The sequence below is a fragment of the Dufourea novaeangliae genome, unplaced genomic scaffold (genome assembly GCF_001272555.1).
Source record: "Dufourea novaeangliae isolate 0120121106 unplaced genomic scaffold, ASM127255v1 scaffold55, whole genome shotgun sequence".
Lineage (NCBI taxonomy): Eukaryota > Metazoa > Arthropoda > Insecta > Hymenoptera > Halictidae > Dufourea > Dufourea novaeangliae.
This window is the reverse complement of record NW_015373934.1, coordinates 1111662-1129156: the sequence shown is the minus strand read 5'-3', so window position 1 is coordinate 1129156 and position 17495 is coordinate 1111662. Positions and strand designations below refer to the sequence as shown.

At 44.1% G+C, this 17495-nt stretch overlaps 1 protein-coding gene across 1 annotated transcript in view; it reads right to left on the bottom strand.

Annotated features, from left to right (window-relative positions):
- LOC107195246 (single Ig IL-1-related receptor-like) overlaps positions 1-17495 on the bottom strand; it is a 131524-nt gene that overhangs the window by 15149 nt on the left and 98880 nt on the right. Inside the window, exon 3 of the mRNA XM_015585048.1 lies at positions 16879-17092. Within this exon, the coding sequence (XP_015440534.1) occupies positions 16879-17092 (214 nt within the window). The remainder of the gene's footprint in view (positions 1-16878; positions 17093-17495) is intronic.

Below are 17495 nucleotides of genomic sequence, written 5' to 3'. Positions count from 1 at the left end.
ATGGATGTAGTCAACAATGTGTGGTGGATGCATAAGTAAATGAACACGTACCGATGAGTGAACATTATTTATGAAAACGACTGAAATATAATATTAAAATAAGCGAATGATCAATCCTCATCCGTCCTATATTTTCCCAACTTAATTTGTCTCCGGTGACAAATTGACACAGCGTTAAAAAATTCATATAATGATGGAATAAATAGCTAAATTTGCAAATTCTTTACAATAAAAGTCGCATAGCCTCGGCTAAATTTACCTATACACGACAGAATAACATAATTTATTAGGATAAAAATGTGTCAAATTGACTGAAGGGACGGATGAGTGTTTGATTTTTTGTTGCAATTCCTTCTTTCAAAACTGTTCACTTACTTAATATTAGTTATAGATACCGCGTTGGGCATTTATTAAAATTAATTGTCTGCAAACCAAAGGAAGTGAGACACTAACGGTGCTCACGTTAGGTGGGACACCATGTATAGGTCTCTGACTAAGCTAGCTACATCTATAAATACAGTAAAGTCTCTCTAATTGTCAATCATGTGACCACTTTATAGGTGGCAGTTGCCTATCTCCATTCAACAAGAAGTCTTCCTCACTTTCCATTCGTCCTCACAGAGTCACATTCCCATTCTTTTCAAGAAATTCAAGAGAGAGCATTTTCGCGATAAAAAATCTATATTCTAACGTCTCAAACTCAATGATTCCAAAACACCACCGCGTACAGAGACTTTTTACTGTACGTTATTTCGATAGTTCGCAACAGCCTGATACGGATTTTCACGAAAATTTCCCATTGGCCCAGTGAACGTGTCGAAAACAATCCATTTGGAAAGATCGTGGATCGATACTTGGACCCGCCAGCGCGCGAAAATTGAATCTCGAATTGAAAAGCAAACCCCATTACCTTTTCCACGTGCTTGAATCCGCTTTCACGGATCCGCCTATCGACCTAACGATCGCCCGAGCCCGCCTGTTTCGGCATTCTAACGGTGGTGGGGGGGTTTTTAATTAAAACTTGTCCGAATTGTACGGCGGTCGTCGATTCGCGTCGCGGAAAAGTTGGTCAATTTAAAACACCCCCGTCCGACCTTGGGGTTGTAATTAAAACCGACAGCAGAATGAAATACCAGGTTTGTGTGTAGACGGCGGTTGGAAAACGAGCATTGGATTCCAACCCTCTGTGAGTTGAAACTTCTGGTTATGCGTCGAAAAACCGATTTCGGGGGGATGATCGACGTTGCCTTAAAAAAAAAAAAAAAAAAAACAAAGAAAAACGCGGGATTATTCAATTCCTAACCGCGTGGACCAGTTTTGCAACACGACGTGGAAAAGTATTCGGGGTTCGTTCGGGTCGTAAAACGGTTTACGATTTTCCGACGAGGGCTCTTTCGACTGTTTTTTATGCCGCAGACCCTGGTACACGTTTCGTGGTTCGCAGCATCGAGCTGGTGCACTTTTACCTCGTTAATTCGCGACTGAAATACATTTCGAGCCAGCTGAGGCGGTGTTTGTTTGCGACGACGACCCAATTTTCCAGGAGTTTTCGAGGTATGTAGAGGAAGGCATGTTTGGGAAGCTAAGGAGAAATATAAGTAATGTGATAATTGTAACTCTTAATTAAGTCTTTATGAATCACGATACAAGGATGAGTTAACAGTCTAGTATTTGAAACATGCTTTGGACAATACAAAGTCAGACTATTAAGTTATTGAGCTTTAAAAAAAATAACCAGAGAAAAACCGTCTTGCCCCTACTATGGGGTAACATGGGGTACCGAAAATAGAGCAAAGGTGGTTTGCTTATGGTCAGAGATGGCCAAACAATTTAGATAAAAAGTTTCGTATAACGAATAAAAGATAAAAAAAAGTATTTCGTCATTTTTAATTATTTAAACGAGGAAATTTCAATTCTTATAATAAAATAATACTTCTTTATGAATGAATCGACATTTGTCGAACAATTATTTAGTCTAATTCATTGTTTAAAGCTCAGAACAACACTCTTAGATACTGCTGCTTTTCACTGTGTATTATTCGAATAAAATTCTGCCCAACTCTGCTTATGGTACCTTCCCCAGTGGTAGGGACAACGCCTGGACAATAATCGTGTAGAACAAGCAAGACAATAATCGAGAGCTGTCTGCAATCCACAGAATAGAGCTGAAAACTTCTACGAATCTGCTTCGTTTCGTAAAGTGTGTGTGTGTGTGCCGGTTTCCCGTGGCAAAATCGCGCGGATGAGGCCTGAAACACAGCAGAGACGAGTAGGAACAATGCGCGTGACGCAATTTCCTGTCGGGTCGTCCGCGCCCCGGCAGCACGGAATAATTAAACGGCACATTGTGAGATCCCGCGATGACACTTCCCCTTCCCATCCACCCCTTATTCCCCTGGAATGGCGGACAACGACGACGGGTCTCGTCTGTCAAATTCCAGCCGGCTGAATCAGGCCAGATTAAGTTTCCAACCGAGGTTTCGCGTGCGTAGGCACACATACACACGGGGTCAGACTCTGGGATTAAGTGTCCGGGGCCGCGATTTCTCCCTGTTACACACGTTGGCGACGTGTCCGTCGATCTTCGACCCAATGGACAAGCACGATCTATGAGAAACGAGGTGTAACGACGGTGAAATTGCTGGGAAATCACTGTCGAACGTAAAAGTACAGGAAATTCTCGCTGAGTGTTCGAAGACTTCTCGGTATCGACAGATCGTGTAACGTTAAATTTTTAATCAGGTGTAGCATAGCGGTGGAGCTTGGAATTCTGAAGGTAATGATATTTCTTTCAGTCGTATATGGTTATTAGTTTATTAAATATTTAATGTTCAGTGGCGAGGAACCTTCGAACACTCGTCTAGGGTTTACTGTATCCAGTTAGAGATTTTGTTAATTATCAAAGCGTTCGATGCGTTTCAACGTTCTTGCAAAACGTTCCTCGATCCTAGGACGAATTACGCTCGGCTACTCTCCGCTGGTTAATCGATTCCCCAGGCGTGTGTACCACTTTAAACCCAGTGGGATTCAGCAATTTGGAACGGAAAGTCAGCGAACCGCGAGATCCGCGATGTGGATCCAAGTTCCGTGCGGGTCGGTTCGAGAAACAATGTGCAGAGGGTTTAGGGAAAGGGGTGGCTGGAGGGAACGGTTTAGCCATTTCGAATACATATCGCGTTGGCGCCCGCGAGTTTCCAGGCCGTGTCGCCGCGCTCTGCTTCCATGCAAATAGGGTGAAGAGACATACGTGTGTGGTATGAATTCGTGGGAGTAGGGCCGGACCGGAAGTCGTTGGACGTGTTCCAAGAAATCTGCCGAACCTTTAACAACCCCGAGAGAATAAATTTTTTTCCCGTGATCGGTGAGAACAATGGCGGTGTTTGCTGAAATATTGACTCCACACACGCGGAAACGGGTCGAGCCGCGGAGGGGAATCTCCTTCTGAGCCTCGGGGAGCGTGTTCTCGCGGTGAAACGAGGTGAATAGAATAGGAAATGATACGACATCGCGAGTTGTATTCCATCCGAGGGGATAGGCTGAAGTACAGACGAGAAAAGGAATCGGTTGGTTGAACGGATAAGGGGTATTGTACCTTTTGATTCGAAACGGGCGATCGTTCGATACGGCGACCGTTTTGATCGTCGAGAAAGCTACTTTGATTGTCCGTCGATGCTTATTCTAAGTCGTGTAGGGGAAACTATGGCTGCCACTTCTGTTAATATGGGTTAGTGTCTAGCGTGATCTATGAAGTTCCTCTCAAAATTCATCCGCTAAGACTGGAATCAACGCCTAATTGTTCCTATCACGTAACAGGAGTGATGCTTTGGTGCACACTCGGGAATCGAATCAGAGATCTATACTCCAGGAACAGCTCTGATCATCGACTAAACCTGATCCTCCGTCTCCTAATTCATACAGGGTAAACATAATCAACCCTTCTGTTCACAAGACTCTAGAATGATCTATGGAGTGGAGTTGGGAACAATATCGTTCGAATAATTGACTATACTGAAACTGACAGTATCTAAGATTGTTATCCTGATCTTTAAATAGTTAATGAGATTAATTAATTGCTTGCCGAGTCTACTCGTTCACGAAGAAATATCATTGTAAATATTGGAATTTCCACGTTTTTGTTTGTTCTTTTATCATTCATTCGAAACTGTTTACCTAGATAATGAATTTGATCAGATGAATTTGATCAGAGATTCAGTCTCTAGAATCGGAATCAATATTGGTGGTCCTATGACGTAAATCTAGCAACAGCTCTGATCAGTGACTAAACTCATCCTCCCTCTCCTAATTCACAGAGCGTAAATAGGAACGCCGTATCTGTTGCCTGCGCGATTCAATCTCCAGGCACGATCTATGATTTCCTCTTCCAACTCAATCACCTCATCTCCTGGGACCGAAATGAACATTGGTGGTGTCGCAATAGGTATGATATCATTCAGGTATTAGACCTGGTACCCATCCAGAGGTTTTTAGCAATTAGCTCCGATTCTCTGCCTCATCATAAACATTGCCATCGTTTACGCTGCCCATATGATTTAATCTCCAGACTGAATGTATGGATTTCCCCTTCCAACCCCATAAACTCATCTTCTGGGACGATAATCGTGTATCGAACCTGAGGTCTTTAGCACCTAGCTCCGATCCTCCATCCCCTAATTCACATACCATAAACATGGCCATAATTAACGTTGGCCACATCTAGATAGACTTCTACCAATCCAACGACAATTCACCCCCCAGTACCAGACTCCATATTCACGATCCAAGGACATAATGGGTCGGAAAATTAATTTCGAATTGTCCCCCATTCGAAGGATAGCATTCTTCATTCGGGGGGTGAAAACGTTGACCAAAGTCTATCGTGGCGATCGATGAATGAGCCCATTGGAAACTCTGCACCCTTACCCCCGGGTCAATCATTTTTTCATCCCCCATTTCTATTCTCTACTGGCTCGGGACCACCCCCCCCCCCCATCCCCGAAAAGGAACAGATTTCCCTCAGTAGGAAGGTTCTCTCGAAATGAGCTCGCTGCAGGAATTCCATTGCTCGTAATTCCACCCCCTTCTCCCTCTCTTTCACTCGTAGGTAAGTTCACGATGAAGTTCGGCGAGCCCGCTCGATTATAATCGTTGTTGCGGGGGAAGTTTCGCGGTTTCTCACAGTATACAGTGCTCTGAAAACGCGTTTTTACTGGCCAAAAGTCAAAAGGTCATTGGAACTTTGGAAAAGTTTTTAATCAAGCGTTTTTGAGGTCACTGATAACGAAGCTGACACCATAAATGCAAAATTCAATATGGTTGATTCAATACTGTGCATACATGGTTTGGAAACTCTTAAGCTTTTGGCTTAAGCCGCGTCTACACTATGTAACATAAAAAAGAATTTTGGAAAAATAGAAAAAGAAACGGTTATATAACATTCTGTTGTTTATATAGTTATATGTATGTTGTCCATCGAGTGTGACGCTATTATTAATAATTAGATACGAAATGTTATACAAGCTTGTCACAGACTTTTCCAAAAGGATAGTACGATCTCATAGAAACATCATTTTATAAATTAATCTTTAGAGAAAAAAGATTATAATCTTGTAACAAGTTACTGAAACATGTTGTACAGCAAGGATATATAACAATTTGTTATATAACACTACATGTCATATAGTATAGACGCAGCTTTACTTTACGGATATAAAATTAGAAGAAACTATATATACGCAAACATATGATACTAACAGTTTATTTTGCAATTTAGAGTACGTAGCCATAAGATAACAGTGGGAACAAAAGGGTTTAAGGATTCGAGGAACGTGCTCGAGGATCGCCAGACGAACTGAAAACGCGGGTAAATTCGCGAAACGTTACGATAGCCCCGCGACAAACTGATTAATTAACATTTGACCGTTTCGCTAATTCGATTTCGCGACCGATGGGAGCGCGCGGAATAGGACGCGATGGCGCAATTTACTTGATTAAATTAGCGTATTATCGGCCGTATCGATCGATTCCGGCACGCGCTCGGATTTCGACGGGTCTCGACCCCGTGGAATTCGAAGGATCGTTTGGTACAATTAATTTCATTCTTCTATATTATTCTCCTCGTTCTCCGACATCCTCTAAATTAACCCTTCGTGACGCCTGTTATTTTTACTACTTCCTACTGAAATAATTCAGAGGTACCAGTGTCCCTATTACCTGCACGACCCAGTTGTTTTTAAGTTGAATGTTAAAAGATTCTTTTTTTCATAACAATCCCTTCGTTTTGTAAATATTTGAGTGCGAAATTTCGCTTGTAGCATAAAAGATCCACAGGGGAGGGGTCACGGAGGGTTAAGAATAATTAAATTGGGCGTTTACGTAGATCCATAATTGATTAAATGTGGAAGTTCTAATTTTCCTAAGAAAATAATATTTCTTCTTCAACGAGTTGACACTCGGTAACAATAATTTAATCTTAAATGAACTATTTAAACGCCAGTACGACGATCTTAGACCCTATTCCACTTTATTATGTATCATTCCAATAGAATCGTGCCCATTTCTCGGTTAGTTTAACGATTGCAAACAATAACCGTACAGTGGAATCATAAACAGAAGAAATACTGTCTATCATTTCTATACACAATACAGAACACTTCTGACCGTAAAATCCATTAAAAACATTCTTCACTCTCCATCCCCACCGACTGCACAAAGATCGATAACAATAAAACTCCCACGATGCACTCTCCCCGACAAAATGAAAAAGAACGTTCACCGTCAAACGGATGCCAGAAAGAAAATACATTCCCGTCAGAAGTAGAAGACAGGGGAGGACGGGAGAGAGTTCAGCTTTAAAATCTCGATGAAAAGAGAGCCCAGAAGGTGTCGCTCGAGAGATGCCGGTTCGGAAACGAGAAGTAATTGCGCAAAGAAAACGTAGCGAGAAAAAAAAAAGGGGGGAAAATAAAGAAAACTGAATTAAATCGTAGGGACGACAGCGAGGGCGGCAGTCATCCCCTCTTTTTATTCCTCCCCGTTCCCACCTCGCATTTGTCCGATACTCTCGTGTGTTTCGCCAGGAAAAATTCGCCCCTGGCTTTGGAGGGTGGGGGCATTACAATTAACGCGACGCAGAAAAGTGGGTCGACCTCCCAGTAATTGCGTCGCATTCATTGCTGCCCATCCCTCTTCGACACAATCTCGAGGGGGGATCGGGTTGGGGGATGGAACTCTGCTTCATCGAATATCGTTTTTATCCCCCCACTGATCCCCACCCCCTCATCTCTACACCGTTTTTCCCCCCATCGATGTTCACCTTTTTCCTCCATTTTCTTCGGCTCGCTGCCCCATTCCCTCCACGTTCTCACCCCCCAACCCCCTCTTGGCCACTGTGATTCCTTTTGCTCTCGTTTCCCCGGCCGAGTCTCTTTTCAATATTTCACCGATCTTTGTCTCCACCGTTTTTTGCTACGAACCATCCAGCCTCGCTTTGAGAGATGCTGTGTTCAGCCGATTTTCCGTTTCAACCCCCCAGCCCCCTCTTTTCTTTCTATCTTTTTATTTTGTTTTTTTTTTCTTTCTAATTCGTCCTCCTATCGATACGTTCGTGGGATCCCTTTTCATCGATCCTTTCTGTCTCCTCGTGAGAGTAAAGGGGAGACGTTGAATTTGTCGCGACTTCGACTGGGAGGGAGGATATAGACGGGGTGAGAATCGTGGACGTTCGTTACGGGTCAATTGTGACACTACGGGAGGGGAATTTCGTGACTCGTGGACGTCAGAATACCTTGATGAAGATTTATTAAACCCTCGCGTGACGGTGGGCTGGGTCAATGGGGTGTTTCGAGGAAAGAGGATACGTTCGAATTGACGGGAATCTATTTTTTTTTTTTGTATCAACAATTCGAATTTTACGTTAGTTTTTTTTCTGTAGATTATTGTTGAAAGGCGAACTAATTTAAATTAATTCTGTTGCTAGTTGTTCGATCGAAAAGGGTATTATTCTCGATCAGAGTCGACCATAGTCAATCTTAGACGACGAAAAATGGTTAGGTTATTGAGGGTTTTTAAATTTTGTACAGATGTTTGGTTATATTTCAAGGTAGCATAGTATAATTTATATGCAATTATCTTTATTATTATTTATATTATTGTATGATTACCGTAGTGTATAAATTTCTATGGCTCACAATTTAAATTCTTGTGTTGATCTGAAAAAAAAGTCAAGGATAATCTTGATCTATAAAAAAAAGTCAGGTCGTTAGTCCCATTAAAATAATCGATGACCTTGAAATTTCTAAAAAAATATATGACCTACAAAATTGTTTGCATATCGCAATAATTTCTATCTAATCTTATCTAAATAAATACTTTCCCCTCGCATTTTTTGTGCGCCTTCAAAAACAAGTGAGCCATTCACCAGTGTTCACGTTAGGTTGGACACCCTGTATACTCAAAGAGTCGGGCTATTCAACGGTATAAAGGGTCGCTCTTCCTACCAAGGCAATACAATACAAATTATGGAACAAACTCTGTGTGCTAATGAACGATCCGAAAAAAAAAATAATTTCAAAGCGAACCGCCACCCACCTGTCCGATTTCCATCCGCGAGAACAATCGCGTTCCATTAGAGGAAAAACGATGGGGGCCGTAGTGTCTGGCGCGCGTTACCGTCGTGGATTTGCATTCGTATAATCAACGTTAATAGATCCGCGTCGGCGTTGCTCGGCCGTTCGTAATCCGTCTTTATTAGTGCCCGTGCAGGCCGGTCGCTCAAAGATTTACGAGAGCCAGGGGCGAATCGTCGACGTCGTCCACGTCGATCGGGCCCTCCGACAGGAGAATATCTGTTCGTTACACCTGGTAATTCGGTCTATCGATCACCCCTTTCGTTCCAGACTGATGGATCGCTAGAGGAACGTTCTCGACGATGAATCGTCTCCACCCTTAACCTCTGAATCCGGTTCCTGCCCTCTGAATTCGCTATTCGAAACGGACGTACTCTTCTCCTCGAGGGTATTTCTCGCGGCGTATGTCCCTGGATCGTTTCTGTAAAACTTTTCGCCAGGCTCTCCTGGAATGCTCCCTGTCCAAAGAGGCGAAATCCTCCCGTTTCGGTACGTCGAAAGTTTCGCAACCCAGGAGGCCAGGAAGAGAGACTACTCGAGATTTCACGGTTGATTCTCTCGAAACAGAAGTCGCTGTTGGGGGGGGGGGGGGGGGGGGGGGTAAAGTTTCGAAATGGCTTGGTGTTATTTTTCAAAACACGCCGTGGACGACAGACGGTCTCTCTGGACACTCGTACGGTTTTATTACGTCCACGGACTTATAGCGGAGGCTGCCCCCATTCGTAGACTGATAGCGGAGGGAGTCTTCTTTGTCAAGATGAGACCATTTCGCTTGCACACGGACCGCGGAAGAGCAAGGAAAGTCCGATTCAGAGGCTGCGTCAGCGGTATTTCCGAGCGACGGGGGACGAGCCTTGCTCGGGAGAGAACGTTTCTCTCGTTGGACAGTTTCGTCGACGAGCAGTAGGAAAATCTGCTTCCTTGACGAAAGGATTTTTTATCGGATTCCTGGACCGGGGGATTCGAATCGTGAAACGGGGTCCTTCGTCGGGGGAATAGACTTCCCCGTCTGCTTGGAATCGCGTTGAGGAAGTAGTTATTCTGAGTAGAAGTTGGGTAACTTTCTTGGTGGATGCCTTTGATAGATGTCGCCGAAGGGATTGTATATTTTCTAGTAGGTAGAGCTGATTCGAGAAATTGACTGTTGTCGATTCTGAGGAAAAGGGGACGCGAAACATGACGGCTACTACTGTCCACGTGGGGCTAGAGAATATGAGATCTTCATATTCTGTTACTATCGTTCTGTGATGGTAACTGCTGGCGCAGGATCTAGAGTTCTTCGCGTTAGAGTGACCATCAGAGGTCTAAACAGGCCTACAGAATTATCTAGTGGATCAATCTGCTACTTCCATTGGTAGCCTACCTTAAAGACACCAGAACTTTCTTATTGGGGTCTATAATGACTCGGTCATCGATTGATATTCGAGATTCAGTACTTCCGTCATATTGGGGGATCCAAGACCTAACTTTATATGTCCAATGCACCCAGTGTCACCAAAAATCCAAGATAACGGACCTGTCCAAGAAGCTAGTGATCCTAGAAATATCCTGTGGGGGATCTAAGACCTAGGTATAGATGTCCAACGCACCCAGTGTCACCAAAAATCCAAGATGACGGACCCGTCCAAGAAGCTAGTGATCCTAGGAATCCTGTAGGCGATCCAAGACCTAGTTTTAGATGTCTAATGCAACCAGTGTCACTAAAAATCCCAGATAACGGACCTGTCCAAGAAGCTAGTGACCCTAGAAATCTATCCTGTGGGGTATCCAAGGCCTAACTTTATATGTCCAATGCACCCAGTGTCACCAAAAATCCAAGATAACGGACCTGTCCAAGAAGCTAGTGACCCTAGAAATCTATCCTGTGGGAGATCCAAGACCTAGTTTTAGATGTCTAACGCACCCAGTGTCACCAAAAATCCAAAATGACGGACCTGTCCAAGAAGCTAGTGATCCTAGAAATCTATCTGTGTGGGAGATCCAAGACCTAACTTTAGATGTCCAATGCAACCAGTGTCACCAAAAATCCAAGATAACGGACCTGTCCAAGAAGCTAGTGACCCTAGAAATCTATCCTGTGGGGGATCTAAGACCTAGTTTTAGATGTCTAATGCACCCAGTGTCACCGAGAATCCAAGACGACGGACGTCCAGGAAGCTAGCGATCACAAGACAGCCTAAGAGCCTATCCTGCGTCCATTCCAATCATGGCACAGCGATCGACGTGCCAACGACAGGGCTCGTCGTGCGTTCAACGAGCCCACCGTTCGTATTAACTCGATCCTGCCGGCACGTAATGGAAGCTCGATTAAAAGCGAACGGAATATTGGGGGGGGGAGAGAGAGAGAGAGAGAGAGAGAGAGAGAGAGAGAGAGAGAGAGAGAGAGCCGTCTCTCGAGTCGGAGGGCACCAGGTATCGACGATCTCGTTTAATCCTGACCGAGCGGCGACGCTTAGAATATGAGAAGCCCGACGACGGACCACCCGTGGCCGGTACAGAGCCCGCTATCTCGCCACGATGATCGAGAGCTCGGCGACAAAACGACGGGCAAAAGCGTGAGGAGTAGGAGGAGGCAGTAGCGTGGTCGGGCAACGAGCTCTGGAGAGGCCCGTGACCCTGGCTTCGCTACATTCCGTCCTCCACGACCCGGTTCTTCCTCTCTTCCGTCCAGCGCGACTTGACCTCTAGAGACTTTTGTCCCCCCCCCCCCACACACCCTTGGACAAAAGCTCTCCCTTATCGACACAGGGCAGATCCACCGTGACCTCGCGTTTAATTGGACCCGCCGACTCCTATCGCTGCGCGTATACTCTTCGTCTACGCGGATCTCTTCGAGGATTCTTCCTTATTCAGCTACTTGTGCTCGCGGAAGTGTCCCTCGATTCAACGAATTTTTCTCGTTGAATCTTGTCTTCGGACGGGACCATAAACATATAATACTTCGTTAATAAACTATTCGAAAGATAATTAGTTGTGTCGAACGATCCTGATTTCAAATCGTTAGAGGTAGATGACCGACGGGGTTAGCTGAAGTCGTCCGCGAAAAATGAAGTTCAGTTGTGGACGGGAACAATTTTGTAGAAACGAATCGACTTCTCGATGAATCGTAAGAACGATTCTGGGGAAGGGTTGGACAGGATCCTTGTCGGATAATTCCGCGGAAGCGGAAACTCGTGAATACCGAAGGGACCTGCACTCGCTGGATTCTCAGGCTGCTTCGGAATTAGACCGTGATTGGCAGACAGAAGTCTTTCCTTCACCGCAAGGGTGTACACCCTTGATCGATCGCGTACACCGCGAGCTCTAGGACCTCTGGACAACGATCAAGCTCCCTCCTAGACCGTCAAGGTTTTCGTCTATTCGGACGTGGGTTCCGTTCGATTTGCTTTCCTGGCAACGCATGAGTGGGATATTCGTATCGAGGATAGAAGGATCGAGGGGGATCGACAGGAAGCCATGGGGTTGATCGAGCGATCTGAGGGTGGAATGTGGGGGTGTCGGTTTGGGGAACGAGAGGCACTTTCATCGAATTACAGAACGTACACGCTCGGGGAACTGTGTATACCGTCCGTACTCGCCGAAAAACGATTTTGCCGAACCAGAAAGTTCGAGTTGATCGTCTTCCATGGGCAAGAAATCGGGAGCAGCCGACTGGATGATTGCTCGTCGACATTTTTCTGTTTCCTCCGGACGGGGGAGGTAGGAGGGAGGACAAAGAATTGGCGGTGCAAAGGGGGGACACTGGGAAAGAGACAACACCCCCGGGGGTATCATTAGTGTAATGACGGAGCAACTCGCGTGGAGACAGAGAGAGGACAGCTCTGAAGGATTCCTCGAAATCCCTCGATTGTCTTTCTTCCTTGTTCGTTTCCTTCCTTTCGTTTGTTCCCCCTGGAGAGTTTTGTCTCCCGGTGTTATTACGTCTATAATGCCCGCAGCGGCGGCCACCGTCGCAAAAAGGCTAATCGCCGGGACACAAACGGATCCGCGGCTAGTCGACTCTGACGGACCTGAGATCCTCAGGTGCGGATCAGTCCGGCGGGAACACGGTTTTGTCGTTCCATGGGAACTCGCGTGGACGAAAGATCGCTGATCCTGGTAGCAAAAGGTGCTCCATTTAATTTGAATAATTAATATTTTTAATTACTTCAAAATATATGAACGAAAAAAAAAAACAAAATTGTTTTATAACGTATACGCGAATATGTACAACCACAAGCAAATTCGGCTTTAACTAGGAGAAAAAGTGACGTAGGTTAAGGGCCTCCTAGCACTTGGCAAATTTATTTCAAGTACTGAAATAAATGTTAATATGCATGGTAATTTGGCATAAATTTCAGAAACTTCGGAAACCGAGTTTGCTCGTGGGTGTACATAATAATATAAATATATACATGCGTGAGGGCCTAGTCAAGTTATCGGTCGAGGGGGAGGGGGTGCAAAATCCAATTTTTTTCTTCCAGGGTAGATGAAAAGCTACTTCTTCCAACTGTCCCCTGGCTACGCCCATTTAGGTTTATATATCTATTTATATAATAATCCCATTAATCGTCACACAGTGTGCATAGCGTACATGGTCCGTTTAAGGTAGACAAGATCCATATATTCTACAAAATTCATTGGTTCGAGGGGGTCGTGTCTGGCATCCGTGGTCGAGAGTTTGTGGTCCTGTAGGATAGAAGCAAACCTGTCCAAGAAATGCTAGCTCGTGGAACGATCGTTTACCGTAAGTTTGGGATCACGATCGACGGTAGCCCACGACTTCGTGACCGTTTAAACAATCGATCGACGGGGAGATGTATAATTGGAGACGACGCCAGACCAGTGGGAGAAACATACTCGACCGAGAGGGAAACGGAAACTTCCACGGGGAAAGCGTGTGTCCTGTTGCCGATCGATGGGATCGAGGGGATATTCATCGCGACTGTGGCTTGGACTGTGGTTCGCGGGATATTGAGTGGCTCTTGCTGGAAAGAGTATTCTGATCTATCGCTATCGTTTCTGTTTACTTTGACAGGGAGAACGGGAAGGTAGTCTCGGTGATTTATCGCGGAATAGACTGCAGCGAGGGGTAGTGTACCTTTCTGATGGACAGTTACAAGAGGAGGTTCACTCTGTTGGGTATATCGTTTTCGATGAGCTTTAACGTGGTCAGTCCACTGTTAGGGGATGCTGGCCGATTTGCTTTGAACATCGATTTTAAGCTATTCTATCTTATAAATAGACCGCGGGTTTTACACATTTATCCCACAAACGATCCTCTAAACCTCGGTACAGTTAAACTGTTAGATATAAGTACCGAGGTTTTAATTTTTCGTTGAATCGTATAGAAGGTTGAAAAGGGTAAATAAATTTCTATTTGACTCCAATCTTTGTAAAGTAGTCTACGCAAACTTAATATTTCCATAAAACACCTGCAGTCTAAGTGTAAATTATATAACGGAAACAAAGATGGCTTCCACAACGATAGTTACATTGAGAGCGCTAGATATTGACGAGATTTAACCTAGTCAATCTACAGTTGGGGATGAAGAAATTGGCCAACTGGGTAACCTACTTTGACCACCCACCTTAAACTATTCTTCCCCTGATTCGTATATAAAAAACAAACCTGGCTACTTGAAAAAATTTCAACGTTTAGAGTCCATAATACAGTAATGTCTCGATGAGTGCGACATACTTTACATTCGTGGCAAGACGCAAAGGTTTTCAACCCCTCATAAATATCTTTTTTTACCGAAGCCGAGCCTCTACCTTCTGTTTACTTTGTTTTGATTGGTTCCACTGGGGGACTCTCGTGTTGCATTAATCGAGGAATCACTATACTAAAAAAGTTTCATTTTAAATATTTTTCACCACTTCTCTCGTCGACCGTGTCCACACGTTTCAGTCGATCGTCGAACGTGGGACGTCTTGGATTTAATAGAGGAATTTCGTGGTTCCGCTCGCAGTTCACCGTGAAACGCAGTCTGGTCTCGTTACACGGGACGCGCGCACACGTTGGTGCCATTACCCGTAGCGACGGATGCGGTCACTAATTGGAGGACAGGTTTGCAGTACAATTTCGAAATTTACCCGTGAGACACATGGCTGAACGTGGGAGCATTTGCATTCGCGGAAACCGCGGACAACGGGGTATGGGGATGGAAGGGGAGGGAGGAACCAGCACTTCGTAGTCGGACGCCGATTATACGCCACCCTCCCTATATCCCGGGACCGGTGTTTACGCGGGGCAATAGTTTACAGAATTAATCCGACCGTTTGCGTGTTCCCGTTGTCGCCCGAATCCACCGTCACCCCTCCGTTTCTATCTGAGACGTAACCGATTCCGACTGTTCCCCGAATTTGATATACATCTTCGTCGTTCGCCACGGAATACTGTCGAGTTATTCGATAATAAATGCGTAAATATTCTGGAAATAATATTATAAATGTCCCGATTGCCAGTGTCCATAATACGGTCACTTTATTTATTTTAATTATTAAAAAGGTAACGCCTAAAGAATTGTGTACAAGTTTTATTATTACATTGGGATTGCGATTTATTTGGAAAAATGAAAGTACAATTTGTATGTTAAGAATGCGTTACGTAAGTGGGAAGTGATGGCGGAATTATCGTAAGGAAAGAACCGTAATTTTACTATTCAATCTGTATATTATGTTGCACAAAATGAATAGTTAAAGTATATAAGAATTGCATTAATATTCGAGGTGAAAATTATTGGGACACTGGGACAGCCCACAGATTTTAGTTAATTGTCAATTAACCCTCTGCACTGGACTGTCCTCTCTGAAGGAACAAAATGTACGGAAAATTAGAAATTCCGAGTGCAAAGGGTTAATATTTCACATTTAATATGTGAAAACTATATTTTTCCAATGAAAGAGGTGATATTTCTGTTCATTAAATTCATTTTGATACAAGTCTGACTTAATGTTAAAGGCAAGGGGTTAACAAAGCCTCGCAGCACTTTCTCCTAATTAAAAATTTGTTTGAAATTACCCCTTTCAAGGACCTGACCTATTTTCCAACACCCTGTGTAGTGTATACGCAGCTTAAGTGTATCGATTGTCGGAAACACGACGAAACGAAAAATCGTCTTTAGGGTGGGCAGCACGGAAATTCCGTATTCGGCGATAACGACCACGGGGGGATTTCATTACCGATTCCTCGTTAGACAAACCTCCTATTAACCGATTCGCGGAGGCATTCCGCGAGGTTTACGGAAGCAGGATACGCGGCACCGGATCAAAGGGAAATTCCGATACTCTCTCTCTTGCTGGGCGAACTGGGATGGGCGTGCCCCCGGCCACTTAATTAGCGGTTTGCTTGCTACGCGCGTTCTACAGTTCCCGTTTCGCCACTGGCTCGCGAAGATTGTTCCTCCTCCTGTAACGTTCGATCCCGATCGGTCGCGTCGTTCGAAATCGCTGCCGGTATTTCGTTCACCTAATGAACTTCTAAACGCTCTGACCGTTCCAACAAAGCAGAGATAAAAAAAAAAAGAAAACAGGAGGTTCGTTAGGGAAGCTTTGTTCGAATCGAGAAAGTGATCCACCGATCTAGACGGAGACAATTTCCAATCGAATGCGGGGGACATTCTGTTCGAACGAAAACGTTATTGTAGGCGCGTTTTTGTTCTTTCTCGAATCGTTATTATTTAAATGTACGCGTTGAGTTAATAGAAGGCCGTTCACATTGTTCGAAATTATTATCGTGATATTAATTTTACGCGAAAATTTTGTAACGGTATTTAACACTAAACCTACCATGCGCGGTCAAATGACCGTTTTTGAAATTTCGTTTAGAATTTCTCGTATACAACGTTACTGTATCACCATGTAGCTTATTGACTTTTCCTATAATATACATACAACCCATTTTTCAATATTCACAACTTTCTTTATTGTTTGCTTTCCGAAAAAAATTTGCTAAAATCTCTTTCTATATTAAGATACATATGTTTTTTTGAAGCGGTCATTTGACCGCTCATGGTAGGATTAGGTATACATGAAATCTCGGTAGGTTTAGTGTTAAATAATCCACCCTCTTTGCGATGTACATGTTACCCATATTTGTGCGTGTGACTGTATATACGTCGAATTTTACGAACGATAGTGTACGTTTGTAGAACCAGAGGAAAAAGATCCGAATAAATAAGGAAAATTTCGAGCAGACCGATCGGTTCTTCCCACGTTGGATTCTGTACAAGTGGAATTATTTAAGGGTTCGGTTGGTGGAGAAATAACTCACCTGGACACCCTGTGCTGGGCGATCCTCCCGTGACTGGGCAGCGTGACGTTGCTGTCGCTTTTCGACCAGGTCACCGAATTCTTCGCGTCCGGCAGCTCGACTTTACCGAGATAAGCTTCGCAGAACAATCTTGCCGCGCCTCCCAGTGGGACCAGCTGCGAGGCTGGCCGATACGTTGGCAAAGGTTTACCCGTGTATCCTCCAGACTTCTCACCTGAAAACATAAAAGTTACAGGTTCTGAAATAGTGGTCGAGGCAACGTATATCAGTAGAATCAATAAAAAAATATAGGGTACTATTTAAATATTTGATTGTGACCTTCACAGAACTCGAGCGTTATCTCAAGGTCAAATAATTATCACTATCATTTGATGTCACCCATGTAATATTACACAACTTCAGTTTTAAAAATGAAACCACCCTTTTTTAAACACCTACAACGATAGTCCCTTTCATTAGGAATCCAGTGACTATTATTATTCAAGGTCATTCATGGTCACAGAAAAAGGGTGGTTCCATTTAAAAGAATGAAGTTGACCTTTATATTTCAAAAAAGAAAAATTTTTTGGCATCGTGTGAGCTCCATTGAACCATTTAATTTTGTCCTTAAGACATTT